The 27373-nt window shown below is 37.7% G+C and overlaps 2 protein-coding genes across 7 annotated transcripts in view; one reads left to right on the top strand and one right to left on the bottom strand.

The window, feature by feature from the left end:
* Positions 1-227: 227 nt before the first annotated feature.
* On the bottom strand, positions 228-17320 carry CUNH4orf33 (chromosome unknown C4orf33 homolog). 4 transcript variants are annotated; one of them, XM_045576421.1, is made up of 7 exons: positions 17153-17320; positions 15812-15952; positions 11512-11698; positions 8614-8674; positions 5737-5788; positions 5411-5610; positions 228-2752 (listed from the first exon to the last, which is right to left on the bottom strand). In XM_045576421.1, exons 3-7 carry the CDS (start codon positions 11690-11692, stop codon positions 2653-2655), a joined length of 594 nt encoding a protein of 197 aa, XP_045432377.1. In that variant the 5' UTR covers positions 11693-11698; positions 15812-15952; positions 17153-17320; the 3' UTR covers positions 228-2652. The 4 variants fall into 4 exon arrangements, with proteins under 4 accessions (XP_045432377.1, XP_045432378.1, XP_045432376.1 ...); XM_045576422.1 differs by having other exon boundaries at positions 11512-11692; positions 15820-15952; XM_045576420.1 differs by lacking the exons at positions 228-2752; positions 15812-15952; positions 17153-17320 and adding an exon at positions 3495-3524 and having other exon boundaries at positions 11512-11716.
* An 81-nt stretch (positions 17321-17401) lies between these two features.
* SCLT1 (sodium channel and clathrin linker 1) overlaps positions 17402-27373 on the top strand; it is an 81979-nt gene continuing 72007 nt past the window's right edge. For 2 of the 3 annotated variants that reach the window (XM_045576417.1, XM_036424445.2), the window contains exons 1-4: positions 17402-17897; positions 21489-21556; positions 24266-24324; positions 24854-24926. In XM_045576417.1, the coding sequence (XP_045432373.1) occupies positions 17864-17897; positions 21489-21556; positions 24266-24324; positions 24854-24926 (234 nt within the window). In that variant the 5' untranslated portion in view covers positions 17402-17863. The remainder of the gene's footprint in view (positions 17898-21488; positions 21557-24265; positions 24325-24853; positions 24927-27373) is intronic. The other variant, XM_045576418.1, reaches the window with a different exon arrangement.

Here is a 27373-nt window from a genome sequence, read left to right as displayed (position 1 = left end):
TATGAATAAAGTTGCTAAGAACATTCATTTTTCTTGAGTACATATCTAAGAATGAAACTGCTCAATCATAGGGTAGGAATGTATTTAACTATACTAGAAGTGGCCAAATAGTCCCCAAGTGGTTGTATCATTTACATTCCTACCCACAATACTGAAAAATTCCAGTTACTCCATGTTCTCATTACGGTTCGTATATTAGGGTTGTTGTTTATTTGTTTGTTTGTTTGTTTTTAGCCAGTTAGCTGTTGTTTTTGAAATTTTAGTCATTCAGTAGCATCTTCCTGTGGTTTTCACATTTCTTTGATAAGTGAGTTTGTGAGCCTTTCTATATACTGACTGGCCTTTTGTATGTTTTCCTCTGGGAAGTGTCCAACTCTTTTGCTCCTTAACTGGCTTGTCTTTTTAATACTGACACCCAGTATTCTGCATATTCTGCAAGAGTCCTCTGGCAGATATGCATTTTGAATATTTTATCCCAATTTTTGACTTTTTCACATTCTCACTGAAGATTTCTTATGAGCTTTTAATTTTGATGAAGTCCAATTTATTTATTTTTCTACTTTAGTGAGTGCTTTTTATGTCCTATTTGAAATTTTTTTTTGTTATTTTTCAGATTGTAAAGATTTTCTCCCAGAATTTTTTATTTCACCAGTTACATTTAGATTCTTTTTCTTTTTTCTTTTTTAATATGTTAGAGGTCAAGGTTCATTTCCCCCCCCATATTTTCCCCAGTTATTCCAACACCATTTGTTGAAACGACTCTCCTTTTCCTCTTAAATGCATTGGCACCTTTGTCACAAGTCAACTGACTCTAGATAGTTCTGTTCCTGGTTTGTCTATCTGTCCCATTGATATATGTGTCTAAATTTATGCTAAGGTCATATGCTTCACTATTGAAGACTAGTGACAAGTCTTGATCCAGTTAGTATATCGATATGTCTTCCAACTTCATTATGTTTTTCAAAATTGTTTTGGCATTTCCACACAAAATTTGAATCAGCTTGTCAATTTCTATCCCAAAAAAGCCTTCTAGGATTTTAAACTTGGATTGCATTGAATCAATAGATCACTCTGGGGAAACAAATTAGACATTTATTTTCTCCTGTATAGCTGGACAGTCCAGATAGATTCCTCCACTGCATAGTTAGGAACCCAGGCTCCTTTGTCTTTCCACTCAACTACCTATCCCTGGGTTGGCTCCTTGTTGACACAATGAAGCTAGTGTGTTACCTCAGGAATCCATTCTGCAACTCAGGAAAAAGAAAGGGGAGGACAAAGCGTGTCTGGCAGCTGAGTCTTTCATCTTTAAAGCGCCTTTTCTTTAAGCCCCAGCAAACACTACATACTCATCTCTCACTGCTGTGAACTGTCTTATAGAGTCGTTTCTATCTACAAAGGAATCTTGGAAAATGTAGTTTTTTAGTAGAGCCCCTAAAAATTAATGTTCTGTCAGTAAAGAACAGGAGAAAGTATGTAGTGGGTAGGAAGTAGATATCTGCATAAGTAATCAAGTTTCTAGAGATCAACCAAAGAACTTGTATGTATATATTCATAACCCATGGACACTGACAATAGTGTGGTGAAGGCCTGGGGTGGGGGGCAGGGTTGGGTTAGAAGGGGTCGATGTAATACTTTCAACAATAAAGATTTGTTTTTTTCAAGTTTCTTCTGTAAAACTGCTAATTTTTGAGTTTAGAATGCTGAAGAAGGAACCGGTCGAGTTCATAAATGATTTACTAGATGGCTTCTAGCTCTGAAATATGTTATAACAGAAATTTTAAAAATTGTGGACCATGATGTTTTGATGTTTACAAAATAAAATGAGTACATTCAACTTACTAGCATTCAGAAAATGGCATTTCTTTATAAATAAAAGCAGAAACTGTTACCTGAATTCCATTTCTTCTACAAAGTAAAAATAGTCATAAGACAAGAAAAATAGCTAATTTAACATGTATCTTGATGATGTATCTTGATGTATCTTGATGATGCCTTAACAGATGTGGATTTCCTGTTCGACTGAAATATATACTTGTTTTCCAACCAGTTCAAGAATGGACAAAAGATTCTGAGTAAGGAATTAATGTACATGGAGTTCAAAAGTGTGAAAATAAGATTTTCCTATCTCAGGCTGGCTAGGTAAGGGAAGTGGGAAGAGAAATAATGATTTTATTGACCAAGTCAGGGATATTTGGTGTAAGAGTGATGCAAAGATGACAGAACTCACTGACGCTGTGGCTCCTGGACAAAATGACTGTGAAAAAATTAACTTCATAGATATAATAATCTATAAACTTTCCACTTTCTTGTTAATTTGTATAAAATTTGTCAGAGAGATACTATATTTTCATTGACCTTTACAAAAATATTTATTGTTGAAATTTTTTCACATTATACTTGAAAGAGACTATATTTATTACTATAGGCCCAGTGCACAAAATTCATGCACTGGTTGGGTCCCTAGTGGCTACTGACTGCCAGCCAGGGCCTCCCTACCTTATCCGTGCCTGGCCCCACACTCTTATCAAACTCCCACACAACTCCTGGTCAAGGGGACAATTTGCATACCATGCTTTTATTATATAGAAAGATTTACCTTAAAAGGTATAGAGAGGAAAGGATTGATATGGTCATCTACTATACTCCTATACATCAGGTTTCTCTATTAGCCCACAGGTCAGATTCTGGTTGTTTCCATTCTTCTCCCAGCAGTGTGTTAAAATTGAAAGGCTTGAAGTATTCCAGACGGTGGCTAAATGCAAAGAAAAAGAAGGTGGGAATTGAAATGAATTATGTATTTGAGAAATAGGTGACTTGAAAGGCTATTCATTCTGTCACATCTGTGATAGGACAACATTCTATTTTAAGAACACCAAAGGTAAGATATATTCTCTATGTATAATTTTCTCACTCTAGCTCTCAAACATTAAGCTCTGAAAACATTCATCCACATCCAAAAGCACTTAAAATCTACTTTCAAAACCTGACTCATTCCATCTAGCCTTAAACAAATCATATTGTATTTTTACTGATGTTTTTTACATTTAAACTTTGATATACTTTATATCAGTTATATAAACTACTATTTTAAAAGTTTCAACTCCATAGATAAGAGGATAGACTCCTTTGCCCAAGCAAAGAAGATTGAAAGAGTGTTAATCCTAGCTCTTTTCTTCCTGGGAACACTGTTTAACTACTACGGAGATTTCTATTGTGGTTTAATTGGGAGAGAAAGGTTTAGCTAACATGCTGCAGTAGAATTCAGCTCTCCAGCAGATTACTCTGCCTTGGCTGGCCCTGGCCAATGGTATAGTCACACTTTTACCTAGAGAGCCTCCAACAACAAATACGTTGAGGAGTCAAACATATTATAGCACTATGGAGCTAAAATATAAGAAGGTATTTATTAGCTGGTGAAGAACCTGAGAAACAAGCCATCTTGATATGAGGGTCCTAAGTCATTTACATCTAGATTCTGGGCCCATTCTGCTTACCTGGCCAGACTGAACCAGTTTGAGTCTCAACTGTCATTTCCAGATGAAGAGGTTCAGGAACCAACAGTGAAGATTTGAAAAGAAGGAAGGCTAGTTAGGAAGGGTTAGGACTGGGGAGAAAAGCAGAGGAAAGAAGGAAAAGTGTATCAGGCAGAAAAAAGAGTAGGCTAGAAGAGATGAAAACAAAGAAAAAAGAATATGATAGGAAGGAGAAGGCAAACAGGGAGAGGAGCAACAGCATTTTCCAGAGGTAAAAAGGCAGTAGACTCAGTCCACCATGGTGCAAAGTCCACTAGTATTAGATATCAATAAAGGGAGGGAGCAAAGGAATCAGACATTATCTATATAACTAGAGGCCCATTGCAGGAAGATTCCTGCAATAGGGCTTCCTGCTGCGGTCACTGCCCCCCCTGCTTCCCTCCCTTCTCCTCTGCCCCAGCTTTGCTCCCTTCTGCAATGCTTGGCTTCTTTCTATGCTGTCTTCAGTCTTAGCTCTGGCCTGGATATGCAAATTAACCACCATCTTGGTTGGGTTAATTTGCATACTCACCCTGATTGGCTGGTGGGCATGGCTTGTGGGCATAGCAAAGGTGTGGTCAATTTGTATGTTTCTTTTTTATTAGGTAGGATAAAGAGGTAATATGCAAATTGGTCCTAATGGTGTCACAGTAATGACCAATTTGCTTATTGACAGACCAGCAGGAGGCTGTGCTCACAGCAGGGGGACTTGTGTGAGGCTCACTTCCCTGTCACCAGTGCACTAAGCGAGTCTGTGAAGACAGGGACTGAACTTGACTGAACCAATGGCACAGAATTTATGGGCACTGGCCTTTGCTCTTGACTTGATGAAGACAAGGCTGGATTTCTTTCACAGCGGGACACAGCTGAATCCAGGGCAGTCCTTTGATTTTGCTTCTACAATAAATCTTACCACTGCTTCTCATCCTCCCATACATGGGTCTCCAAAATGCTTTCCTATCACTCTGTGAAAGGACCCCATTTCCACTAGGATGTCTCTGTTAGCTCTTCTGAACACACACTCGCCAGACTGTCTTGGCCACACAGACAGCTAGAGAGCAGAAATCCCAGCTTGCCCTAGGACAGGATCTGGCTTTCCTAAGGGAGTAGAGCTCACCACAATCCATGAGGCATTCATACGGCTGGACAGGCGCTATATTCTCCTTAGGTGACAGCTTCAAATTGGGCAAGTGTAGGAGACACCTGGTCTTACATGCCTTCAAATTAGGCAAGTGTAGGAGACACCTGGGTTTACATACCTGGCACCCACAGGGGCCAATATCTCTTGTAATAAGTCCACAGGCATAGCTTCTAGGGTCTCCACTGGGAATATGACTGTTATTCCAAAGCGATGCTGTCCCCGTCAGGTATTTATAATTTATTCATAAAACTATCTGTCCAGATGCAATTTAGCAATTAAGAGCCTTCTTTATTATTATGTTGCCTAGAAACCTAGTTGACATTTTTATCCTTATGAGGTTACCAAGGGAAGATAGCTAGAGAGTTAATTGAAGGTCATATTCTCAAGCAATAAGGGAAATAATTTATTAACCCTTTATTCACACCAAGAATTTGAATGTCTCTGCCCAGTTAGCTCTGAAAGGGATCATAAATGATTTTGTAACAATACTTCTATACCAGCTGTTGCAATATTCACTAAGCAAGATTTTTCTCATATTGCCATGGAAACTTCTATGCTATACTTACAGCAGTGAGAGAGATTAAGCGTGTCCACAGTCAGTCAAGTATTTACTGAGAACCATCAGGGAACACAGTACCCTACTAGGTGCTTGTACACATGTCTCCTTTGACCAAAAAATATTATCACTGGTCTACCAAAAATTAATTTCCAAAAAACTCTCACAGTTGGAACATATCTTCATTTATTTTCTACTTACAAATCAGGTTTTTGTCCTGGTTGTAGTTCATGCCGAGGTACAGGGTAAAGAGCTTCATAGATTCTTTTATCTTTTGATCCATGAATTGCAAATGAATTGAATTTTGTCACATTTGGTGGAAAATAACTCCAAGGAAGATAAGCTCTGCCTTCCCATTTTGTCTCTCCTCTGGATACTTCGAATGATAGAGCAAGTTCTTGCTACAGAAATGACATATGAAATATAAAAGGTAAATTCATATTTATAAGTTAAACATATATATATTAAATATTATAATATATACACAGATCTTCTATTTAAGAACTTTATCTCATATTTTTACTTACTTTCCAGACATTTCTTCTTCCAGATAATAAAAGCACCAAATGTTGTCCATGGCTGTGGAAATTAAAATTCCTCATGAGTGTTTGAAAGAAACAAACATTATTTTCTTCACTATTGTTTATATCTGCAATGTGTGTATTTTAACTAAATTTCCAAATAATTAAAAGATGGCCCTAGCCAGTTTGCCTCAGTGGATAGTGTTGGCCTGTGGACTGAAAGGTCTCAGGTTCGATTCAGTCAAGGACACATGCTCAAGTTGTGGGCTTGGTCCCCAGTAGGGGGCATGCAGGAGGCAGTCAATCAATGATTCTCTATCATTGATGTTTCTATCTTTCTTCCCCTCTCCTTTCCTCTATGAAATCAATTTTTTTTAAAAAGCTGCAAATTGAATACTGGATAATTATAGGAAGAGCCAGTATGTTCAGTTACTTAGAAATGCCATTATTTTCCAGATAATTATAGTCAAAAGTTACACATGTTCAGATTGTTTTTTATATTTTTTAAATATAAAATTATATAAAATATTTCAGTCAGAAGATAAAAACTCAGCAAAGGGGTGAGGGATATTATAATATTTGGCACTTATAATAAAACTACGTATTTTCAAAAACAAAAGTACCCTAAGAGAAGCTGGCACCAATTTCTAGATGAATCCAACAACTTTACTAAAGGTTATTTCCATAAGAAAACTGTCTTGAAACTCATTAGGAATAAAGAAAATATAAAATATAGATTGTTTAAAACTATATCTGTCTTCCTCTTGCGTTTTCCTGTTTTCTACCATTAGTTCATACACCAATGTCACATTTTCAAAAAGAAACATAACATATCCTCAAAAGGAAACTCTAATAAAAGAGCATAATTGGGACTAGCCAGGTCAATAAGAATCAAAGATTTTTCGAGTAGTTACATGAAAGAAATTTATTATCTCTGGAAAAGACTATATCTAAACACTTCTATAAAGATAGTCTATTGTGAGCTTTTCAGAGAGGATGTCCTTCAGAAAACTACTCTACCACATGACACGTATTCTTTCCTCTGCTTATTTTTATTGTTATGATGCAAGCTTAATAATATCCTAGAAGTAAAAGTTCTTGTAAATGAAAACAACAATATTCTTCACATTGTTTTTCTAGAGATTAATTGTCACAGGAATTGATTGCCTGAAGCAAAATCTTGATTCTTGATTATTGACTGTCCTGATATATATGAAACCAAACTACTTTAAGAATTTTTTAATTTTTAGAACTTATTAATTTTGTACATAATAGTTATTATGTAATATCTTACCAAAAGAGAACCTAATTATCCTATTCATCCAGTGCTAAGTAATCTCTTTATGAAAATAAACTGGTATTTTTATCTAATAAAAGTAAAACCAAGAATGAAACTTTGGAATTCTAGGAGATCCAAGTTCTTTACTGACTTGTAGACAAGTTACAAATCTATTTGTCTTAGCTTTCTCACTTGTATGATTAAAATAATTACATAATGGGTGAATATTTTTTTCCTCATGTGACAGTTTATGACAATGATATGTTTCAATAAAATATTTTGGCATGTTAGTTGAAAAGTAACATACAAAGATACAAGGTTATTCCTCTGAAAAATATAATTGGAAACAGCTACATTTTCTTCATTAGAGTTAGCAAAAAATCAAATTAAGGGAAAAGAAAATTATATCTAAAATCTTATTTAAATTGATTGTTTGGAACTTTCTGCCCAGCCTACAAAGGGACAAAGGCTAATGGATGATATTAGATACTGAAAAACATTTAAATGCCATTTAAAATAATAATCACAATACAAAAAATATATTCATTAATCTATATTTGTTATAATATAAATGAGAGGTGGGCACAAATTCACTTTTTCATATCTACAGGACAAATATTGTCAACCAGGTAAAGAAGGTTCCCAAAGGAATGGTTAAATTTGAACAAAGAGAGTCCCAGGTTAACACGCTAAATGAATCTAGAAAAAACAATGTGTGATTTATCCCTGGCACTTCAAAGTGACATAGTACACACTGAATAAATAAATGAGGACTACTGTACAACCTATGAGGGAAGACAGGGGTGAGGGGGTAAGAAATCCACCAAAGGACTTGTATGCATGCACATGAGCATAACCAATGGACACTGACATAGGCGGGTAAGGGTTTGTGTTGGAGGGTAGGGAGGCCAGGGAGAAGTCAATGAAGGAAAAAGGAAACTCATTTAATACTTTAAAGCATAAAGAATTTAAATTTTTAAAAATGAGGATTAAATGAAGAAACACATTAATACATTATTAACAATATATAAAATGAAAGTGTAATCTAGTTATTAAAAAAATTTCCTAAAAGAAACGGTTTCATGAATTAGTTTAATTTATCAAATCTATACATCTCCTTTATTTCTGAGTAGCTAGGACATAATAACGCCAATTTTTAGAATAAATAATGAGTTTGTTTTGCAATATTATTATCATTTTGCAAAAGAATTATTTTCAAATTTATTACAAAGACCAACTACATAGTAAAATGAAAATAACATAAATACTATTTTCAAATATCTGTAATATATACAGGATATGACAAAAGTAGGCTTACAATTGTTTGTATGGGAAATAATACAATAATTAGTAAATAATAATATAAGAATAAACTATTTTGCATACTCACAACTTTGAACCTACTTTTGCCAAACCCGTTTTAAACATATATTTTAAATTATACAGTTATTGAAAATAAGAAATTATACATAGTTCAGATTGGCATTTGCCCTCGTTTGTTGAAATTAGTAAATTTTTACTATGACCATATGATTTATAACTAGAAAACAATGTGTTCAAGTTATATAGTAATGAGTTAGAAAAAAAATTTTTTTTATACTTACGGGCAAAGTTCAACTTCTAAGTACTGTTCAGTTATGTCGTTCAAGAAAAATGCTTCTACAACTTTTGAAAACAGATACAATATATTGAGAATTTAATTATGCTTCAACAATAAATTATTTATTTATTCCTTTAGAGTATAAAATAAATTAACTCATTATTTTTAATTATAGCTGTATCCTCAGTAGAAAAAGGAACAAATAAAATAAATAGACGTTGCTTAGAAATAAATCACCATCAAATTTTCCCATATCAGATTGCCATAAATTAAAAAGATGAATAAAGCTGGTGATGTTGTAAAGAAATCAACATTATCATATAGATTTTAGGCCAGTTCTCTTTTTTGGGGAATTTATCGTAAGGAAATAATCAGACAACTAGAAAAATAAGTAAATATAATGCTAGTCAACAAAATATTGCTCAAAAATTAGTTATTATCTAAATGATTATCTCCTATTATCTATATAGGATCATTGCCTATTATATAAATAAATCTTCTATTATATAGAAAAGCTACCATATAAATTATGGAATTTATGTATTCTATGTATGTAATCATTAAAATCAAAGACAGTTAAATATTTTTTGATATGAAGAGATATCCATAATATTTGACAAGTAGGCTACAGAGCAATAAGCAAATCAGCAAATAAGCAAACCTTTCAATGTATTAATAAGTGATGCTGCAAAGAGAATAAGGGGCCAGGTCATGAAAAATCGTATATAGAAATCATATTAAGAAGAGTAGAACTTATTTGGGAGGAGCAGAAGCCTGAGAGGTTTTTAAGTAGCTGAATTATGACTTAAAAAAATTTTTTTTAAATGTATCTTTATCGTTAAAAGTATTACAGATGCCCCCTTTGTTCCCCTATTGATAGATCACTCTGGCTTTCAAGAGAGAAAGATGAACTTAAGGGCAAAAAGACTATTTAGAAGTCTCTGTCCTATTTGATGTAAAAGATGATGAAGGCCTAACCTATAGCAGAGATGATGGGAATGAAGAAGGGGTACTGAAATAGAGAAACATTTAGGAGGGGAAATTGGTAAAACTTAGTAGATAAAACCAAACATAGAGAATGAGAAAAAAATCTTGGGGAAAAAATCACATTTCTATATTCAGTGATTTGAGGTATATGACTACAATTGATTGAGACTGGGCAATTAGGGAAAGAGTAGGTTTATGAGAAAAGTGGATAAGTTGAGTTTGGGACTTGTTGAGTAGATAAGTCACACTGGTGTGTATACCAATGGGAAGCTGATATATACAAGCTCTGTATCAGTAATAGACAACATATGGTTAACATTTTATAAATTAACTAGAGGCCCAGTGCATGAGATTTGTGCACGAAAGGGGGAGGATAGTGGGGGAGGGTCGCCTAAACCCAGCCTACACCCTCTCCAATGCGGGACCCCTGGCTCCTAACTGCCCACCTGCCTGCTAGCCTTGTCACTCACAATTGCCCCCTCTGCCAGCCTGGTCACCCCTTACTGCCCCTCCTCCGGCCTGGTTACCCCCAACTGCCCCCTGCCTTTTTATATATTAGGATTTTGACAAAATGCATGCCATATAGATGGTATAGAGCAGCCATAGGTGCAGACAAGACAAGAATTTTATAATTTTTCACTATTTTGTTTACTTAATATTTCATAATATAGTAATTATAAAATACTTGCTTTGTGTTTATTTGATTCCTATTCAAGAGAATTACTTTATATATAGTCAATATAGGCACAGAGTTAAATTTTTTAACATTTTCTAATGGTGGTGTGCCTCGTGATTTTTTTCATGAAACAAGTGTGCCTTTGCCCAAAAAAGGTTGAAAAACACTGGTATAGAGAATGTAGATGTTAGTAGGGACTAGAAGAATCATCAAAGGTTTCTTTGGCCCTAGATGATATGGCTCAGTTGGTTGGAGTGTTGTCCTACGCACTGGAAGGACATGGGTTCAATTCCAGGCCAGGGCACATACCTAGGTTTTGGGTTCAATCCCTGGTCAGGACACATTTGAGAGGCAACTGAACACTGAATCTCTCTCACATGGCTGTTTCTCTTTCTCTCTTTCCCCAACCCTCTCTAAAATCTATTTTTTTAAAAAAGAAAAAAGGTTTCTTTGAATAAATGGAACCTAATTTAGACCTTGAACTATGTTCATTAGAGGCAGGAGGAATAGAATGAGAAAAGGTACATGGGTGAGAATGTGAATGGATAGTAACATGGATAGTAGCCTTTTAGAAATCAAAAGGTTTGGGTTAAATATGATAGCCCTATTCATGAGTCCCCAGAATGTTTATAGGAAGGCTTTGAACTTTATCTCAGTGATAGTAATGGTTTGTGATCTGGGGAATGGCACCATAAAGAGTCTTTTAGAAAGATAAGTTTGGTAGCTTAATTAGAAGACATTAGACGGGGATCATATAGCAAACCTGAAAGTGTAATTTTATGGTGTCTTTTAAGCTTCGCTTGATATGTGAGATTACTTGTTAGTACATATAAAATAAAAACTACATTTCAGATTGAAGTTGATGGTGTTTCTATAATAAGTAAAACACCCTCAAACTTCCATAATGAAAGTTTATAAGGTTAAAGTGGCAATCTGAAGACAAAACAAGAAGGCGGAACTCTTCTCAGACTAGGTAACAGAAGTAAAGGAAGGACATATGGCAGCAATTTAGAAGTCTGGATTTGTAATTGCCATTTTTCACTGTTCTAGTTATAGAGTTGAAGTCGCATAGGTAATGGTGAAAAAGTCAGAATGAGAGATTGGTAGGAAATATCACACACTGCATATGTCAGTTGCTCAGAAGCACTCACTTCCTTACAGCAAGATAAAATAATAGTTCTGTGAGAGGTTATTACAAAAAGATTTATGTTTGCAATAAAACACCGTACTGCCACTTACCTTCATAATCCCACAGTTCATTGAAAGGCTTTCCTGGTTCTCCAAGCGGGGCTGGAGGATCATTGAAAAATGGAGCACTAACTTTCAACATCACTCCTCCGTCACCTGGGTTCAGCCTGACAAACACTGGCTCATGCGTCACCGGAGAACCATCCCAAGTGTGTTCAATTTTAAAATCCATCTTTAGATTATAAAGAGAGAGAGAGAAAAAAAACCTCTTTAACAATACGGAAATGTTTTCTTTAGTCAGAAATGAAGTGAAAATTTCCAGTAAGCCAAGCAGGACGATAGCAGAGTGAAGAGAAGACGGTTCTGAGAGTCCAAAGGCCATTAGCGTTATGGCAAAATAATGGACACTGAGTTTTACCAAAAATAGGTAGTTGGACCCAAAAGCCTTTGAGACTTTAAGTTTAGATCCAAACTTGTTTTTAACAACTATAAGCCCACTGCAGAAATTGTTCATATACTTAACAACTATCGATATAAGCATTATGAGTTTTTATGCCATTCTTGTCATTTACTGTAAAATGTGCAGGTGTCTAAACTATTGGGTCCCTTGAGAACCAAGATCTTTAAAATAAAATTCAGTTTGATTAAAACATTCTATCAATCATCAGAAACATTTCTGTTAACACCTATTCTTTTGGTTAAAACCCTGTTGTTTTTTTGTGGGGGGAGAGAGGGGAAGCGGGACTACAATTGTTTGAAGTTAGTTCCTTGTTCTCAGAGTATAGATTTTCTCAATCTATTTTTTAAAAATTTTAATGAGTTTTTATTTATTTTTAAAGAGAGAGGAAGGAAGAGGAATAGGGAAACAGAAACATCCACGAGAGAGAAACATCATTGACTGGCTGCCTCCTGCACACCCCCTACTGGGGATGGAGCCCTCACAGTGGGCATGTGCTCTGACTGGGAATTGAACCCCTGAACTCTTGTTCCTGGGTCAACGCTCAACCTCTGAGCCCACTAATAGCTGGGCTTCTTAGTCTATTTCAAAGTTTAAATGATGACAGATTCTTTTTCCATTTCTCTAAGGGTGAAACGAGATTAATCAAGCAATTTGGTCATTTAACACTTGAAATATCAAAAAGTGACACAAGCAGTATTTGCATTTTATGCTATTTTTCCAAAGATTAAATTGAAGGACAGAGTATTATGTTAATAAAATTACATATTATTGAAAATTATAAATTGGGCATTTTATAAACATTATCTGATTTAATTTCACTAGAAACTAGCAGATGAGCTATTATTATCCTCAGTACAAAAGAAGAAACTGACTTGTCAAAGGTCACATAATGGGCAAATCAAGAAATTGAAACAATGCCAACCATGTTTACCCAGATGAAGCCATTTTAGGAATCTGGAGGGAGATGAAAGCCTTACTTTAGGGGTATTGAATTCTCTAAATTATACTAGATTCGTATGCCATGTTCAGAGGAGAATCTTGATTACTAAATGATGATATTTTCTAACTGTAATTTATATATCTGAAATATTTGAAGGCATTTCCTTGTTTCATATGTTATTTTTACTGTAAGTAGTAAAGTAGGGAACCAGCAGGCTAGTGGGAGGACAGTTGAGGGCAATCAGTCTGGTGGGGGGGGTGCAGTTGGGGACGAGCAAGCTGGTAGGCAGAGTGGTTAGGGGAGATCAAGCAGGCAGGTGAGCAGTTAGGAGCCAGCAGTCCCAGATTGTGAGAGGGATATCCAACTGCCAGTTGTGCGATTGGGCCTAAACTGGCAGTCGGCTATCCCCCAAGGGGTCCCAGATTGGAGAGGGTGCAGGCCTGGCTGAGGGGCACCCCCGTCCCCCCATGCACCAGGCCACTAGTATTGAACTAAGCTCAGTGCGTGATAAGAGTATAAATACAAATTGATCCTGATGTATGTGGAATTTAGTCCTGACTTGCATGGAATAAAACATTAATAATACATTTATTTTCTTTAGTTAAAATATCCAAATACCTTCTTCAAAAATAAATCTAGTAGTATATCCTCTACCCTAAATTTGGTATCTTCTTATTACATATAGGAAGAAATAAGAATAAATCAAGATATTAGAAATGCTCATTAAAGCCGATTCTGGTGGGAATATACTGAGGGAACATGCTATTCTCTTAACTTGGAATTTGACAATCCTGGCAAAACATAGCTCAACAACAACTAGGAAGTGTTGGTAGATTTACTCATTCTCCATACAAGCATCATATCCACGAAATGCTGAACACATTACAGGATTTGTGTGATCCTATTCAATGGGTTTCCACTAGAAAATTTTCTGCAACTCATATTTCAGATAAATAACTAATTTGTTATTTAATCTTCAAAAGGCTCCTAGAAGTCAATAAGGAGAAGACCAAAATCCAAACAGAAAAATGGGTAGAGATACGAACAGCTAATTCACAGGAAAAAAATGCAAAATGTTCAAGTTCACTTAGAGTGGTAGAAGTTGGTTAGTGTGTAGCATGTTGGTTAGAGTGTAGTATGTTGACCTGAGACACCAAGGTTGAGTGTTCAATCTCTGATCAGGACACACACAAGATCAACCAACAAATGCATCAATAAATGGAACATTGAATCAATGTCTTTCTCCCCCACCCCCTGAAATCAATCAGTAAATTGTTTGTTTCTAAAGAAATACAAAATAAATAAAAAATACTATTCTTCACTTATATTCTCAAGGACCGGAAAGTTTAATAACATGCTAATGAGGACACTAAGAAGCAATCACACACTGCTGTTGGGGCAAACCTGGCACAGTCTTTTTAAGGGCAACCCCTGAATAGCTATCTAAATAAAAAATGCAAACATCCTTTGACTCAAAAATTCTAGTTCTAGAAGTTATTGGGCCTGCACATATTCAAAGTAACGTAAGTGTAAAAATATTCACTGCAACGTTGTTTAGAATAACTAAATGTTGTAAGTAATTTAAATACTCATCAGTAGAGGACTGATACAGGAAATATAGTGTATCATACAAGGAGAAACTTCATAGCTGTTACAAAGAGTGAGGCACCTCTATACATACATCTAAAACATACTAAGTGAAAAAAAGCAAGGTGCAGAAAACTAAGTATTCAGTTAATTACAAGGAAGACTAATTGTATGTATTGTTTTGAATGCACACACTATCTCAGGAAGCATAAACAAGCCAGGGGCAGCAGTGGTTGCCTCTTTGGATCTGCCTAACACAGGGGAGGAAGGCAGACTTACTTTCAACAATATCACTTCATCATTTGTTTGTTTGTTTTTTACCTATTTGAATTTATACTATGATAGATACACATTACTATTCAAAACTACATGAATAATTTAAAACTTTTTTTTAAAATCTAATTTAAGGCTAGGTATCTCTCTCTCTCTCTCTCTCTCTCTCATTAATCCTCAACCAAGGATATTTTTTTCATTGAGTTTTAGAGAGAGTAGAAGGAAGAGAGAGAGAGAGAGAGAGAGAGAGAGAGAGAGAGAGAGAGAGAAATGGAGAAGACACATTGTCTGTGGCAAGAGCCCCAACCTGGGTTGGGGACCTAACCTGCAACCCTTTGATGCACAGGCAGACACTCTGACCACTGAGAACACTGGTCAGAGGGAAGGCTGGGTGTCTCTAAAGTGTATGGTAACTACCTCTTTTCTCCTTTATATTATTTATGCTGAACATGTCTAAAAAGTCAGAATGGATATGAGGAATATTAAAGAATATGTTAATTCAAGATGATCACTACCTTGCTATGTAATTGTAATGTTGGCTCTTAAACTTTCTTAAAAGAATGTTTACTATTAATCCTGTTTCCCCCCACATTTTAATTGCTATTCTTCAACTTACTCTTTCATTAAAAAAAAAAAAAGTCAAAAGTAATTTTAAATTATTTTCATGCTTTCCCTATATGCAAAGACATTTAAAAGAAAGTGAAGGAAGAAAAAGGAGAAAGCAGCTCAGCGTATTAGAAGCTTAGGAGAGGGGGGAAATTCCAGGAAGGTATAAAGAAGGGAATTATGGAAAAGGTGTTCCTCAACAGAACGTTTTTACAAGGAAAATTTCCAAATTCCACGAAATTCTCTTTCGTTTTCTTCAAAACTTATTTCTTTTACGGCTCCATTCTCCACATACACACACACCCCTTCCTCTGCAATGAAAAGAGAAAAGGAGAAATGAGGAAGTCAGGCAGAAAGAGGGAGTAAACTGTGCCAGCAGAAGGAGGCAGCTGAATAAGTTACCAGAGAGAAAAAGCTAACGACAAGAATGGGGGAAGGTGCAAGGAATGAGAATGAAAAATAAAACAACAATAAAAACATAAGAGACACAGACCTGGAAGTTCTATGTCCACCAGGCTGGCTACATCCAGCTGAGTTCCCGGGAGAGGAATCAGCTTAGGCTCCGCCCCGCTGCCTACACAGTCTGGGGGCGGGGCTTGGAGGACTGAAGCAGAGGCCTGATTTTTCTAGGAAAGAAAAATGTTGAAGGACCATCAGTGAACATCTGAAGACTCTTTTTTCTTTTTTTAAATATATTTTATTGATTTTTTTACAGAGAGGAAGGGAGAGAGATAGAGAGCTAGAAACATCAATGATGAGAGAGAAACATCGACCAGCTGCCTCCTGCACACCCTCCCCACCCGCAACCAATGTACAAGCCCCTGACCGGAATCGAACCTGGGACCTTTCAGTCCGCAGACCGACGCTCTACCGCTGAGCCAAACCGGTTTCGGCCAGCTGAAGGCTCTTAATTTCTTTATTGAAGTGTGAGCGGTTTTCTAGATGGAAGAGGAACCCCGCAATATAAAATCCTGTGCAACAACTTTAAAATCAACTGTAAAGTATTAAGATTAAAATAGAACATGTACAGTGATAATTCACTAAATGTAACTAAAGGCTAATTGTCTATATAAGCCAAACCTGGAAATTATATTATACAATACCATCTATAAATAATGTTACCCTAGCTGTAGATTATATTACTCTACCGGGCGGCATCTACATAGTGGTCAACAATGGTGACAATAGAACCAAAGTGCCTGGATTCAAATCCCAGTTCAGGTACTTTCTAGTTCGAATTAACATTTATATTGCTAGCATTGAAATTTCCCCCAATTCTAACTGTGGGGGAGAGGGGGGAAATGATAGGGTTTAAATCCAGACAAAATAGGTTTTTAATAATGGGAATTATAATCCACCCATAGATGTAAAGTTTTGCCTTATTCTTTCCTTGCAAAAATGAAATTTTTGTCTTTCCCCCTTTTGGGGAAGAAAGTTGACTAAAGAAACAACTGCTGAGTTTGCAGGGCCTTTGGAGTACTTCTAACTACAGTACATGCCTCATTGCTACGCAGTTAAACATTCAAACTACTGTCTCCTAACTCCAAAGACCCAAGAGGGTTAGGACGGTACTTCGTTTCTGCAGATTCCCCAGTCCTTACTCAGAAATCCCCCCGCGGGGCAGGCTTGGTGTGGCCTCTTAAGTCTCCAGTCTGAGTCTCGCCCCTCCAAACCCCCCTCCCTCCGTCCCCCACCTCTCCCAAACCACAGAACCCCAAATCCTTTCCAAACCTCCTCTTTCCCCCTTTGGGGAGCGGGTTCTCCCAGTCCGGAAGTCTAGGTAGCAAAGATCCTGGGGAATTGAAAACATCTACTTAACGACCTACCTAGGGTTACATTTTGGGGGGATTCTTTAAAAACAAACAAACAAAAAAAAACCAACAACAACAAAAAAAACCCAGCTGGGCCTCCCACACCCGAAGACACAGGCCCCGCCAGCTTTCCCGCCACCACTCCGCCGGCTCAGCTGGTTGTCATCCACCTTCCCGCAGCCCCGCTCCCAGCTGGACACATAGCCAATGGCGTGCGGGAACGCTAGGCAGCGTGATGACGTCGGCGCTGACGCCCGCGTGAGGACGCACGCGGCATCCCCGTCTCCTAGGAGCGGTCCAGGGCACCGGTTTCAAAGTCGCCGGGCGGGCCGCCTGGACTTCCGCCCCGGCCGGGCCGTCGGTCCTGAAGCCGCCGCCGCTCGCTCCGCGGAGGACGCCGCCCCCGGGCTGCCCGCCGGCTCCCTCCGCGCTCCCTCCGCTAGGTGGCCCGACGCGACCGGAGCGACCCGTCGGACGCCTGTCTCCAGCCGCGCCCCGTCCCGCCCGGCTGAGATTTGTGTGGACCTGGGGCAGAATGCGCTCGGCGCGCCCCCGGCAAACCTGAAACCGGAGGTCTCCTTCCCGAGCGGGGAGTGGGGTGCTGACAACCGCACTGAACAACGTCCGGAGCGGCGCCCCGGGTTTGCCTTCCCGCCCCACGAGCCCCGTGTCTTGTCGAGGAATCAAGGGAAGGTGGTGAATGCTCCAAACTCACATCTCATCCGAATGGCCAAGGAAACCGACCCACTGAGGGAGAAAAGTAAGCTCCTTCTTCCTTTCCTGAGAATTCTTAGCCTTAGTATTCCATGTCATCGTGGACCAACTAATATATATTTTTTCTGAATGCCTCTTGGAAATGTGTGGAAACTTACAGAAGTCCGCTGCAGAAAAGCCTAGTGGGATTATAGGAGGAGGTGTGTATACATACTAAAGCAGAACCGTTGGGTGAATACGTGCAGGTCCCTTGGCTTCCCCGGGGCTCAGCTAGACACCAAACATGTTTGTTATGCTTCTCACAGGCTCTGGGACCTGAGAGGGCAACCTCTGGGCAGGGTTTCTCAGTCCGAAGTTACACCCTGGAGGCACAGCTCTGGCCATTTGGCCATTTATAGAAGTCCTCCTTTTTCAGTTATGTGCCAGAGCCATATAAGCATAGCTGCCACCATGTGAAGAGGACAATCCAGGAATTTAAAACAAGGAGGGAAATAATAAGTAAATTCCATAAGTACACTGAAGTGGCAGCAACTGCTAGGTCCTTTGCCAAAGTTTCTTCCTAGGTTCTTGGCGTGATGAAAAGAGTGTTTAACTATGTAAGGCATTTGGGATTGTATGTGACACATAGTGCTAAACAAACACTAATTAATATTGTTTAATACTAGTTAATACTAATAATAACAGGCTTATTATTAACTGTGGTCAAGGAAGGTGCCATTGGGCTGGAATTTGAAGTGCTAATATGAATTTACTAGACATCCCCAATAGAACAGTATTTGCAGCATTGAGGGGGTTAGAAATGTGCTTAGTTAACAACTTGCAAGGAAATTAGCTTGGATGGAATGTGCTTTATCTAGAGAAATGACAAGTGCGGCTGAAAGGGAAGAATGGGGATAGATGGTCAACAGTCTTGTCTGCTATGTTCAGGAGTTCGGACCATTGCACAGGTTCCAGGAACCACTGGGGGGGGGAAAATCAACTGAGAATAGCATGATCAGATTGGGATTTTGAAAGCCCAATGTGGCTGTTATGAGGAGCATGTATTATAGCACAGTGCGGTTCGGTGACTTATCCAGGTAAGAAATGAACTAAGGTCAGTATAATGAGATTGGAGATTAGGGGGTTTGGGAGAAAGAGGTGGAGAGCAACCAGGAAGATAAGGGGGGATGGAGGGGAACAGTAGGCTTCATTTTGGAAGCATTATAGACCAGTGGTGAAGAACTCATCCCATCTCTGGCATTCTCTACATTGGGTTCTATGGAACTTGATTGCCTCTTTTCATTTGTTCCATTGGGATTTGAGAGTCTCGCTCAAGACACTGTGATTTGGTACTTTTCATCTGGCAACTCCACATGATAAAGTGTCAACTTTACACATCATAACCACTGGCAGTTCCACACCCAGTCAGGCTTCTAGTAAACTTTTAGCATATTTGCAGGACACTAGTCTTCCATTTCCATCTGAGAAGAGAGATCTGATAGTTCTTAGGGATCTGTTCAGAGGAACTTGTGTATCAAACTAAGAAATGAAGAATTCGTTCTTGTAGTGGTGATTATGGACAGTGGGGATGGACTCATTTTTTCCTTTCATTCTCTTAACAGTGTCTTTCACAGAACAGAACTTTCTAAGTGTGGTGAAGTTCAATTCCTCAATTTGTGTTTTTATGGATCTGTGTTACATCTAAGAAATCTTTGCTTACACCAAGGGTGCAAAGATTTTTTTTCTGTGTTTTTTCTTTTTTTTTCTAGAAGTTTTGTAGTTTTAAGTTATAAATTTGGATCTATGGCCCATTTTGAGTTGAATTTTGTAAGGATTGAGGCTCATTGTTTTGCATATGGATGCCCAATAGAAAGAATATCTTTTCCCCATTGGGGTACCTTTGCCCTTTGTTAAAAATCAGTTGTCTGTATTTGTGTAGGTCCATTTCTGGACTTAATTCTGATCCATTAATATTTTTGAAGTTTTATAGTAAGTCTTTAAATCAGATAGTGTGCTCTTTTTCACAGTTGTTTTGGCTATCCTAAGTCCTTTGCATTTTCATATAAATTTTAGAAGCAGCTTGTCAATGTCTACAAAAAACAGATGCTTGGATTTTGATAGGCATTGCATTGAAACTACTGATCAATTTGTGTAGATTATATTGAGTTATCTGATCAATTAAAAGTTATATATCTGCCGAAACCGATTTGGCTCAGTGGTAGAGCGTCGGTCTGCGGACTGAAAAGTCCCAGGTTCGATTCCGGTCAGGGGCATGTACGTTGGTTGCGGGCACATCCCTGGAAGGGGGTGAGCAAGAGGCAGCTGGTCGATGTTTCTCTCTCATCAATGTTTCTAGCTCTCTATCTCTCTTCCTTCCTCTCTGTAAAAAATCAATAAAATATATTAAAAAAAAAAAAAAGGTTATATATCTGCCCTAACTGGTTTGGCCCAGTGGATAGTGTCAGCTTGAAGACTGAAAGGTCCCAGGTTCAATTCCTGTCAAGGGCATGTTGGTTGTGGGCACATCCCCAGAAGTGGGTGTGCAGGAGGAAGCTGATCGATGTTTCTAACTCTCTCTCCCTCTCCCTTCCTCCCTGTAAAAATCAATAAAATATATATTTTTAAAAATTGAAATATTTGAAATAGTTGAAATCCATTGAAATATTGCTTCATTAATTTCTCTCAGAAATACTGGTATTTTAGTATATATTAGTAGGTTTTACATACTTTTTATCAGATATAATGCTGTTTTGATATTGATAATATTGTAAATAGAATTATACTTTTACCTTCATTTTTTTTTATTTATCATTGCTACTATAGAGAAGTCTTTATTTTTGCCAATTGTGTTTCTAAACACACTAATTAGTTGTAGTAGTTTTATTATTGTAAAGCCCGTTAGATTTTCTACATAGATGATCATTTCATCTTATAAATATAGTTTTATTTCTTTCCAATTCTGGGTGGTATTGAAAGAATGAGTATTGTAAATTTATCAAGTGCTGTGTATTACTGTGAATTAAAATATCCACCTTGTACTTACTGGACCTCCTTTTTGTCTCCTGCTCACTCTGGCTTAATTTGGATTCTTCATCCTGCAGTTTCTCCTCAATGTGGAAGTTTGTCCTGAAAAAGAATTGCAGCAGATTTTAACAGTTCTAAAGAATATGGCTAAAAGTAATCTCTTCAACTTCTTTTACTTCTAGTAGCAGGAATTTAAAAAGAATGTGCAGAATATTTTTTTGAGAAAGCTAGGGGAGAGAGAAAATTAAAATTTATGAGATCAGAAAAATTGGTTCTTTGCAGCTGTTCTTCTTTTTCTTATTGACAATAGTTGGTTTAGGTGTGTAAGAGGGGTCCTATTCTTAAACTCAAAGTGGTGTGATAAATTTTTTTAAATTATTTTTTCTTTATTGATTAAGGTATTACATATGTGTCCTTATCGCCCCGTTGTCCCCCCACCCCCCGACTCATGCCCTTGCCGCCCACCCCCCCTGCCCCGTGACTGTGTTGAAAATGATGGTTCATTTTATTTTAAGAAGTAGTGGAGGCTAGCAGTTTTGCATTGGCTATATCAAATAATAACGTCTTTATTTCTAGTTTTTAAAAATTGAACATTACCCTATGAACTACAAATTGTTTGTTGTTGTTTTCTCAGCTCAAAGACTAAACGAAGTTCTTAGGCTGTGTCAAATGGAAAATGTTTCCAAATATTCAACAGTGCAGGTATGTAAATGAAGGTCTAACAAACTGGTTTACTTTGGTTATAAATATATCTGTATAAATATGAATTGAAATAAATTCTACTTTGGATTATTTTCATGTGAAGTTGCCTACAGCAACTTAGTTTGAAATTTTACCTAAAATTTTGATGCCTGTAAGGAGAAAAGCTTGTTTTTGCTTAATGAATGTAAATTCTTTGACCATAGAAACTGCCCTTTTTTTTTTTTTTTTTTTTTAGAGTTGGAGTTTACATATTCATAGTGTGTTTGAGTTCTGAAATGAGAATTCATTTTTGTTTTGACACATTCTAAAGTTGTTTCTCAATATACAGCCAGTTGTAAACTTTAACTACCAGAGTTTTCATAGATTATGACAGAAGCATAGACTAGCTCAAAGTAGTATATAATGCATGGCATTGTTTTAAATATTTCTTTCCTTGGTTGTATGTTTTTATTTAAATACTAGAGGCCCAGTACATAAAATTTGTGCCCAGGGGTGGGGGGGAGGCGAGGGTTGTCCCTTAGCCAGACCTGCACCCTCTTCAATTTAGGCAGAGATCAGGCCTAAACCGGCAATAAGACATCCCTCTCATATACTGGGACTGCTGGCTCCTAACCACCTGCCTGCCTGCCTTATTGCCCCATAACTGCTTCTTCCTGCCAGCCTGGTCGCCCCCTAACCACTCCCCTGTCAACCTGGTTGACATCAAACTGCTCCCCTGCTGGCCTGATTGCTCCCAAATGCCCTCCCCTGCAAGCCCGATCACCCACAACTGCCCTTCCCTGCAGGCCTGGTTGCCCATAGCTGCCCTCTCCTGCAGGCCTGGTCGCCCCCAACTGCCCTCCCCTGCCAGTGATCTTGTGGCAGCCATCTTGTGTCCACATGGAGATGGCCATCTTGTGTGGTGGAGTGATGGTCAATTTGCATATTATCTCTTTATTAGATAGGATGCCTGAACGGGGGATTCAAACAAAAGATTCATTTTAAATCCTGAGAAGGCTTCTGGGCAATGTGTTGCATCATACCGGTATCTCCTGGAATCTATGGCTAACTTGATTATGAAAGATGATTTTACCAGATAAAATAGTCAGCCCATTAGATTACCTACATTATGAATTGTGATTATTATTCCTTAAAGCCTAACGGTAACCAAGTAGGAACACATCTACCCTTACTTAATAGTGTATTCTATGGTGAAATAATAGCTCCTTGAATTCTCTGAAAGTATACATTCTTCTCTTCCATGTACCATTCTTATAGTCATATAATCATATCTTTATTCCCAGCTCTTATTTTTAATGATAGTATAATGTTACTGCTTAAAGTTCCTCCTGCAGCTGACTCTTCAGAACATGTGGCTTCTCAAGGTCCCACTGGTCATAACGTCTTGCCTTTCACTGCATGGATTGCAATAGTCAGAGGGGAGGCAATATTAAACCAAAGAAAGTAAAAGCGGATTATGAATGGCAAAACATATTTGCATTTTCGGAAAAATTCATGTTAGAATATATAAAGGATCTCTTCAAATCAATACCAGAAAAATAGGCAAAAGACTGGAACATGTCCCTGACAATAGCCAATAAATTTATGAAAAGGTATTCAATTTTATTGTCAGATACTTGCAAATTAAAACTGCAGTGAGGCCGGGACCAGTTTGGCTCAATGGATAGAGCGTCGGCTTGGGGACTGAAGGGTCCCGGGTTCGATTCCGGTCAAGGGCATGTACCTTGGTTGCGGGCATATCCCCAGTAGGTGGTGTGCAAGAGGCAGCTGATCGATGACTCTCTCTCATCGATGTTTCTAATTCTCTATCTCTCTTCCTTCCTCTCTGTATAAAATCAATAAAATATATTTAAAAAAAAAACTGCAGTGAGATGCTACTGCATACCCACTGACTAAAGTGAAAGCCATGAATCCAACTATTGACAAAGATATAGAACAACTCTCTATACAGCCTGTGGGAGTATTAGAACTGACTGATGCGTACTCTCAGAATCATCCTATATAATAAAAGCCTAATAGGCAAATAGACCAAACGGCAGAATGATCAGTCTCTATGATGCACACTGACCACCAGGGGGCAGATGCTCAGCACAGGAGCTGCCTGCAGGCTCCAGGCCAGCCACAGCGGTTGTTAGCAGGGGGCTTCCTCAATCACCCTGCCAGTCACCCGCAGAGGGAGGCAACTAGCGGCATTGGCAGGAGGCAGGACCGGCAAGCAGGTGGCACCAGGCCAGCCGTGGCAGGTGTCAGTGGGGGGCCCCTGGTCACCCCACAGATAGCCCTGATTGCAGGCCAGGCCTAGGGACTCTACCTGTGCACGAATTTCATGCACCAGGCCTCTAGTATACCCATAAGAAAAGACCTTTATAAGATAGTTCATTTAACAGTAGAGAGCATACTTACATTAATTTAAGGCATTGTTTCTAATGTTTTACTGTGAAGAATAATAATTGATGTAGGTTTCTGGTCAATATATTTTTTTAATAATTTGAGAAAGTTATTCCTGTTTTTTAGTATGCCAAAATTTTTACTATGTATAGGTTTTAAAATTTACCAAATCTAAAAATGATTTTTTTCTCTCTGTTTTAATTGCATGAATAGAGTTTCTACAGTTATAAAAATTTTAATTGTATTTAATTTTATACCACTGTCAGTTTTGGCTAGAATGATCTGAGAAAACATTTTAAGAATCAGTATTCTCTCTTATAGAAAGCTGCTTTCAAAGGAGAGGGAGGTGACATATTAGGAAACTTAGTAGTTGACCAAAGGTAAGGCTGAGTTACCAGAAAAATGTTATTTTCTTAATTATATTTAATTATTGTCAAAATAATTCCCATAGAATTAGGAATGTTTATTTTGTAATCTGCTATACAGTAATCAAATCTGAGTTATGTGTCATTGAATTGAAAAGGGGGAAAAAAGCCAGTATCTTAGTCTATAAGAGTGGTTCTCAACTGGGGTGTTTTTGCTTCTGTCTCCTCCCCCGATATTTGACAATGACTTGTCACAGCTATGAAGGGTGAGGGTGTTACTGTTATCTGTTGGGTGGAAGCCAGGGATGCCACTAAATGTCCTGCAGTGCCCAGGTCATCTTCCCAAGACAAATAATTATTCAGCACAGAATATTAATTTAGCTAAGGGTAAGAACTGATTTGGGGAAAAGGCAAAGTATTGATTGCTATGGGGAAAATGATATTAAGAATAGTAAAGGTCTTAGATGTATAATTTATTTCACAAGTTACATATCTATTAAATCAGATTAAATAAAGTATGCCTTTTTTGGTATTTTTTCTTTAGCTTTTCAGCACCTCTTATTACTGAGTATGATAAGCATCTGGAAGAGCTAAATGGGCAGCTGAAACACTATCAGGTATGACATCATAGTTATCAAGCTTTTTGTACTATTGTATTATAAGAAAAGAAAAAGTAAAATAAGACTCCCTTTTAAAAAAAATTGATAAGGGCTGAAACCGGTTTGGCTCAGTGGATAGAGCGTCGGTCTGGGGACTGAAGGGTCCCAGGTTCGATTCCGGTCAAGGGCATGTACATTGGTTGCGGGCACATACCCAGTGGGGGATGTGCAAGAGGCAGCTGGTCGATGTTTCTCTCTCATGGACGTTTCTCGCTCTCTATCCCTCTCCCTTCCTCTCTGTGGAAAATTAATAAAATATATTTAAAAAAAGAAATATTTAAAAAAATTGATAAGGAAGAAAATATTTAGCTTTCGGTGTGTGTGCATGTGCGTGCGTTTGTGTGTGAGTGTGTGTGTGTGTGTGTGTGTGTGTGTGTGTGTGAGTGTAAATTATCTTTGGCCTATTTTTTTTAAAAATATATTTTATTGATATTTTACAGAGAGGAAGGGAGAGAGATAGAGAGCTAGAAACGTCAATGAGAGAGAATCATCAACTAGCTGCCTCTTGCACACCCCCTACTGTGGATGTACCCGCAACCAATGTACATGCCCTTGACCGGAATCGAACCTGGGACCTTTCAGTCCGCAGACCGACGCTCTACCACTGAGCCAAACCGGTTTTGGCTGGCCTATTTTTTAATCCAGTGTTTCCTTGCTCCTGCTCCCTGGCAGGAGCATCTCTTGGATGGGTAGAAGCACTCATTAATCCATTATTTGCTTACATCTTTATTTTCCCCCTAGAAATACCTAAAACCATTACATCTTTTTAGATCTTTCTCTTTATCCATATTCCCCATTATATGGTTTCTGAATTTTCTCCCCAATTTCAAATATTATGTCTATCAGGTTTTAAACATTATTGATCCACTTCTAATGTAGGACTAAGCTGTGGCAGGTTTTTTCTAAAACTTCTTAGTAATTAGAGTTTATTTTAGGAGTGAAGGGGAGTGAAGAAACCAAGGAAGCTGTCCATACCGACATATTATCATGGGTCTCAGCATTTTTAAGATTAGGGCATATAGCAGGTTCATGGAGAACTAGAGGTATAGCACATCATTATTTGGGATACTATCTGAATTTTAGTTAGCTACAGTTTTAGAGTATACATATTATAATATTTGTCATCTTTCTTTTATTTGATTTTTTTTTTTCATTTTCCTCGCAAATTTTAACCTTTCTGATTGTTGGCTAACCACACAGTAGAAGCATTTCTTAAATAGATGCTATATGTTCCAGTGAAGCCCACAAAGAAGTGATGGCCTTAGTGTTAATATACTCATCTTTTTGTTTGGCTCAGATACTAATCCCTAAGTCAGTTTAGTTGTGACAGGGTAGCAGGGTTCCCTTAATGTAATGCAAAAAGAAGAAAATATGCCTGTGGTCATTTAAGTTTTGAGCCAACCATAGTAATGTCTTTTAATCTTTCTAATTGACAGTAGCAACAGAAAGCCCTCTTTTGCACAAATGGCATTATGCTTTTATTCTTAGGACCAATGTGCTTCTGCTGGATTCCCTCTTTTGGAATTGCTGTAATGACATATAGTTTCAATTGTTATAAAGTGGAATAGCTTGTTATCTTGAAATTAAACTGTTTGAAATTTTAAATTTTCATAATGTATCTGATTTATGTATCTCTTTAATCAGCTATTTTACGAAGGTGTTTAACTTCATTTTTCCATTTGGCATTCTCCATCTGAGAGTGATTACTGAATTAATGAAGAGAGAAGCTGAAAGCCCAAGGGTCTGTGATAAGAATAGTTGCTACTTTTAGATAGATAAAAAGATGCTGATAGCTTCTTCTGAGAACAGTTGTTCACATAGATATTATTATTAGAACTGGTACTTATTTATCTTATTGACCCAGTCAAAAATAGTATATCTTGAAAGCAAGAGAAGTATCACTATAGTTTTCTATATGAAACCACCCTAGCCAGTTTGACTCAGTGGATAGAGTGTCGCCCTGCGGACTGAAGTGTCCTGGGTTTGATTCCTGGTCAGGAGCACTTGCCTGGGTTTCAAGCTTGATCCCCAGTGGGGGGCATGCAAGAGGCAGCCGATCAATGATCCTCTCTCATCATTGGTGTTTCTATATCTCCCTCTCTCTTCCTCTCTGAGATCAATAAAATCACATTTAAAAAAAGATAAAAATTACCAAAAAATATATATATATATTTTTTTTTTCTTCCAGAAAATGTAAATAATAGAGGGAAATTTGATGATATGAGATTTAGTTTCCTTCCAACCTCTAAGTAATTTGAAATATTTTACACTAAAAAATATTTCAGATTTTTAGTGTGGCTGTAATCCTAGCTAATACACTCACTCAGCTTCCACATAATTGGAATTGTTTGAGTAATAAATACCTTTCAAGATATTCTGACATTGTTGCAACTTTTAAAGATCTA

The sequence above is a fragment of the Pipistrellus kuhlii genome, unplaced genomic scaffold, assembly GCF_014108245.1.
Source record: "Pipistrellus kuhlii isolate mPipKuh1 unplaced genomic scaffold, mPipKuh1.p scaffold_m20_p_8, whole genome shotgun sequence".
NCBI lineage: Eukaryota > Metazoa > Chordata > Mammalia > Chiroptera > Vespertilionidae > Pipistrellus > Pipistrellus kuhlii.
This window is presented reverse-complemented; position numbering and strand designations above follow the sequence as displayed.

Coding starts and splice junctions, on each gene's coding strand:
- CUNH4orf33 (XM_045576421.1), bottom strand. CDS start 11,692: ATGGATTTTAAAATTGAACACACTTGGGATGGTTCTCCGGTGACGCAT. Junction 5,789..8,613: donor TTAGAAGTTGAACTTTGCCC/GTAAGTATAAAA, acceptor TAATTTCCACAG/CCATGGACAACATTTGGTGC. Junction 5,611..5,736: donor GAAGAAGAAATGTCTGGAAA/GTAAGTAAAAAT, acceptor TCATTTCTGTAG/CAAGAACTTGCTCTATCATT.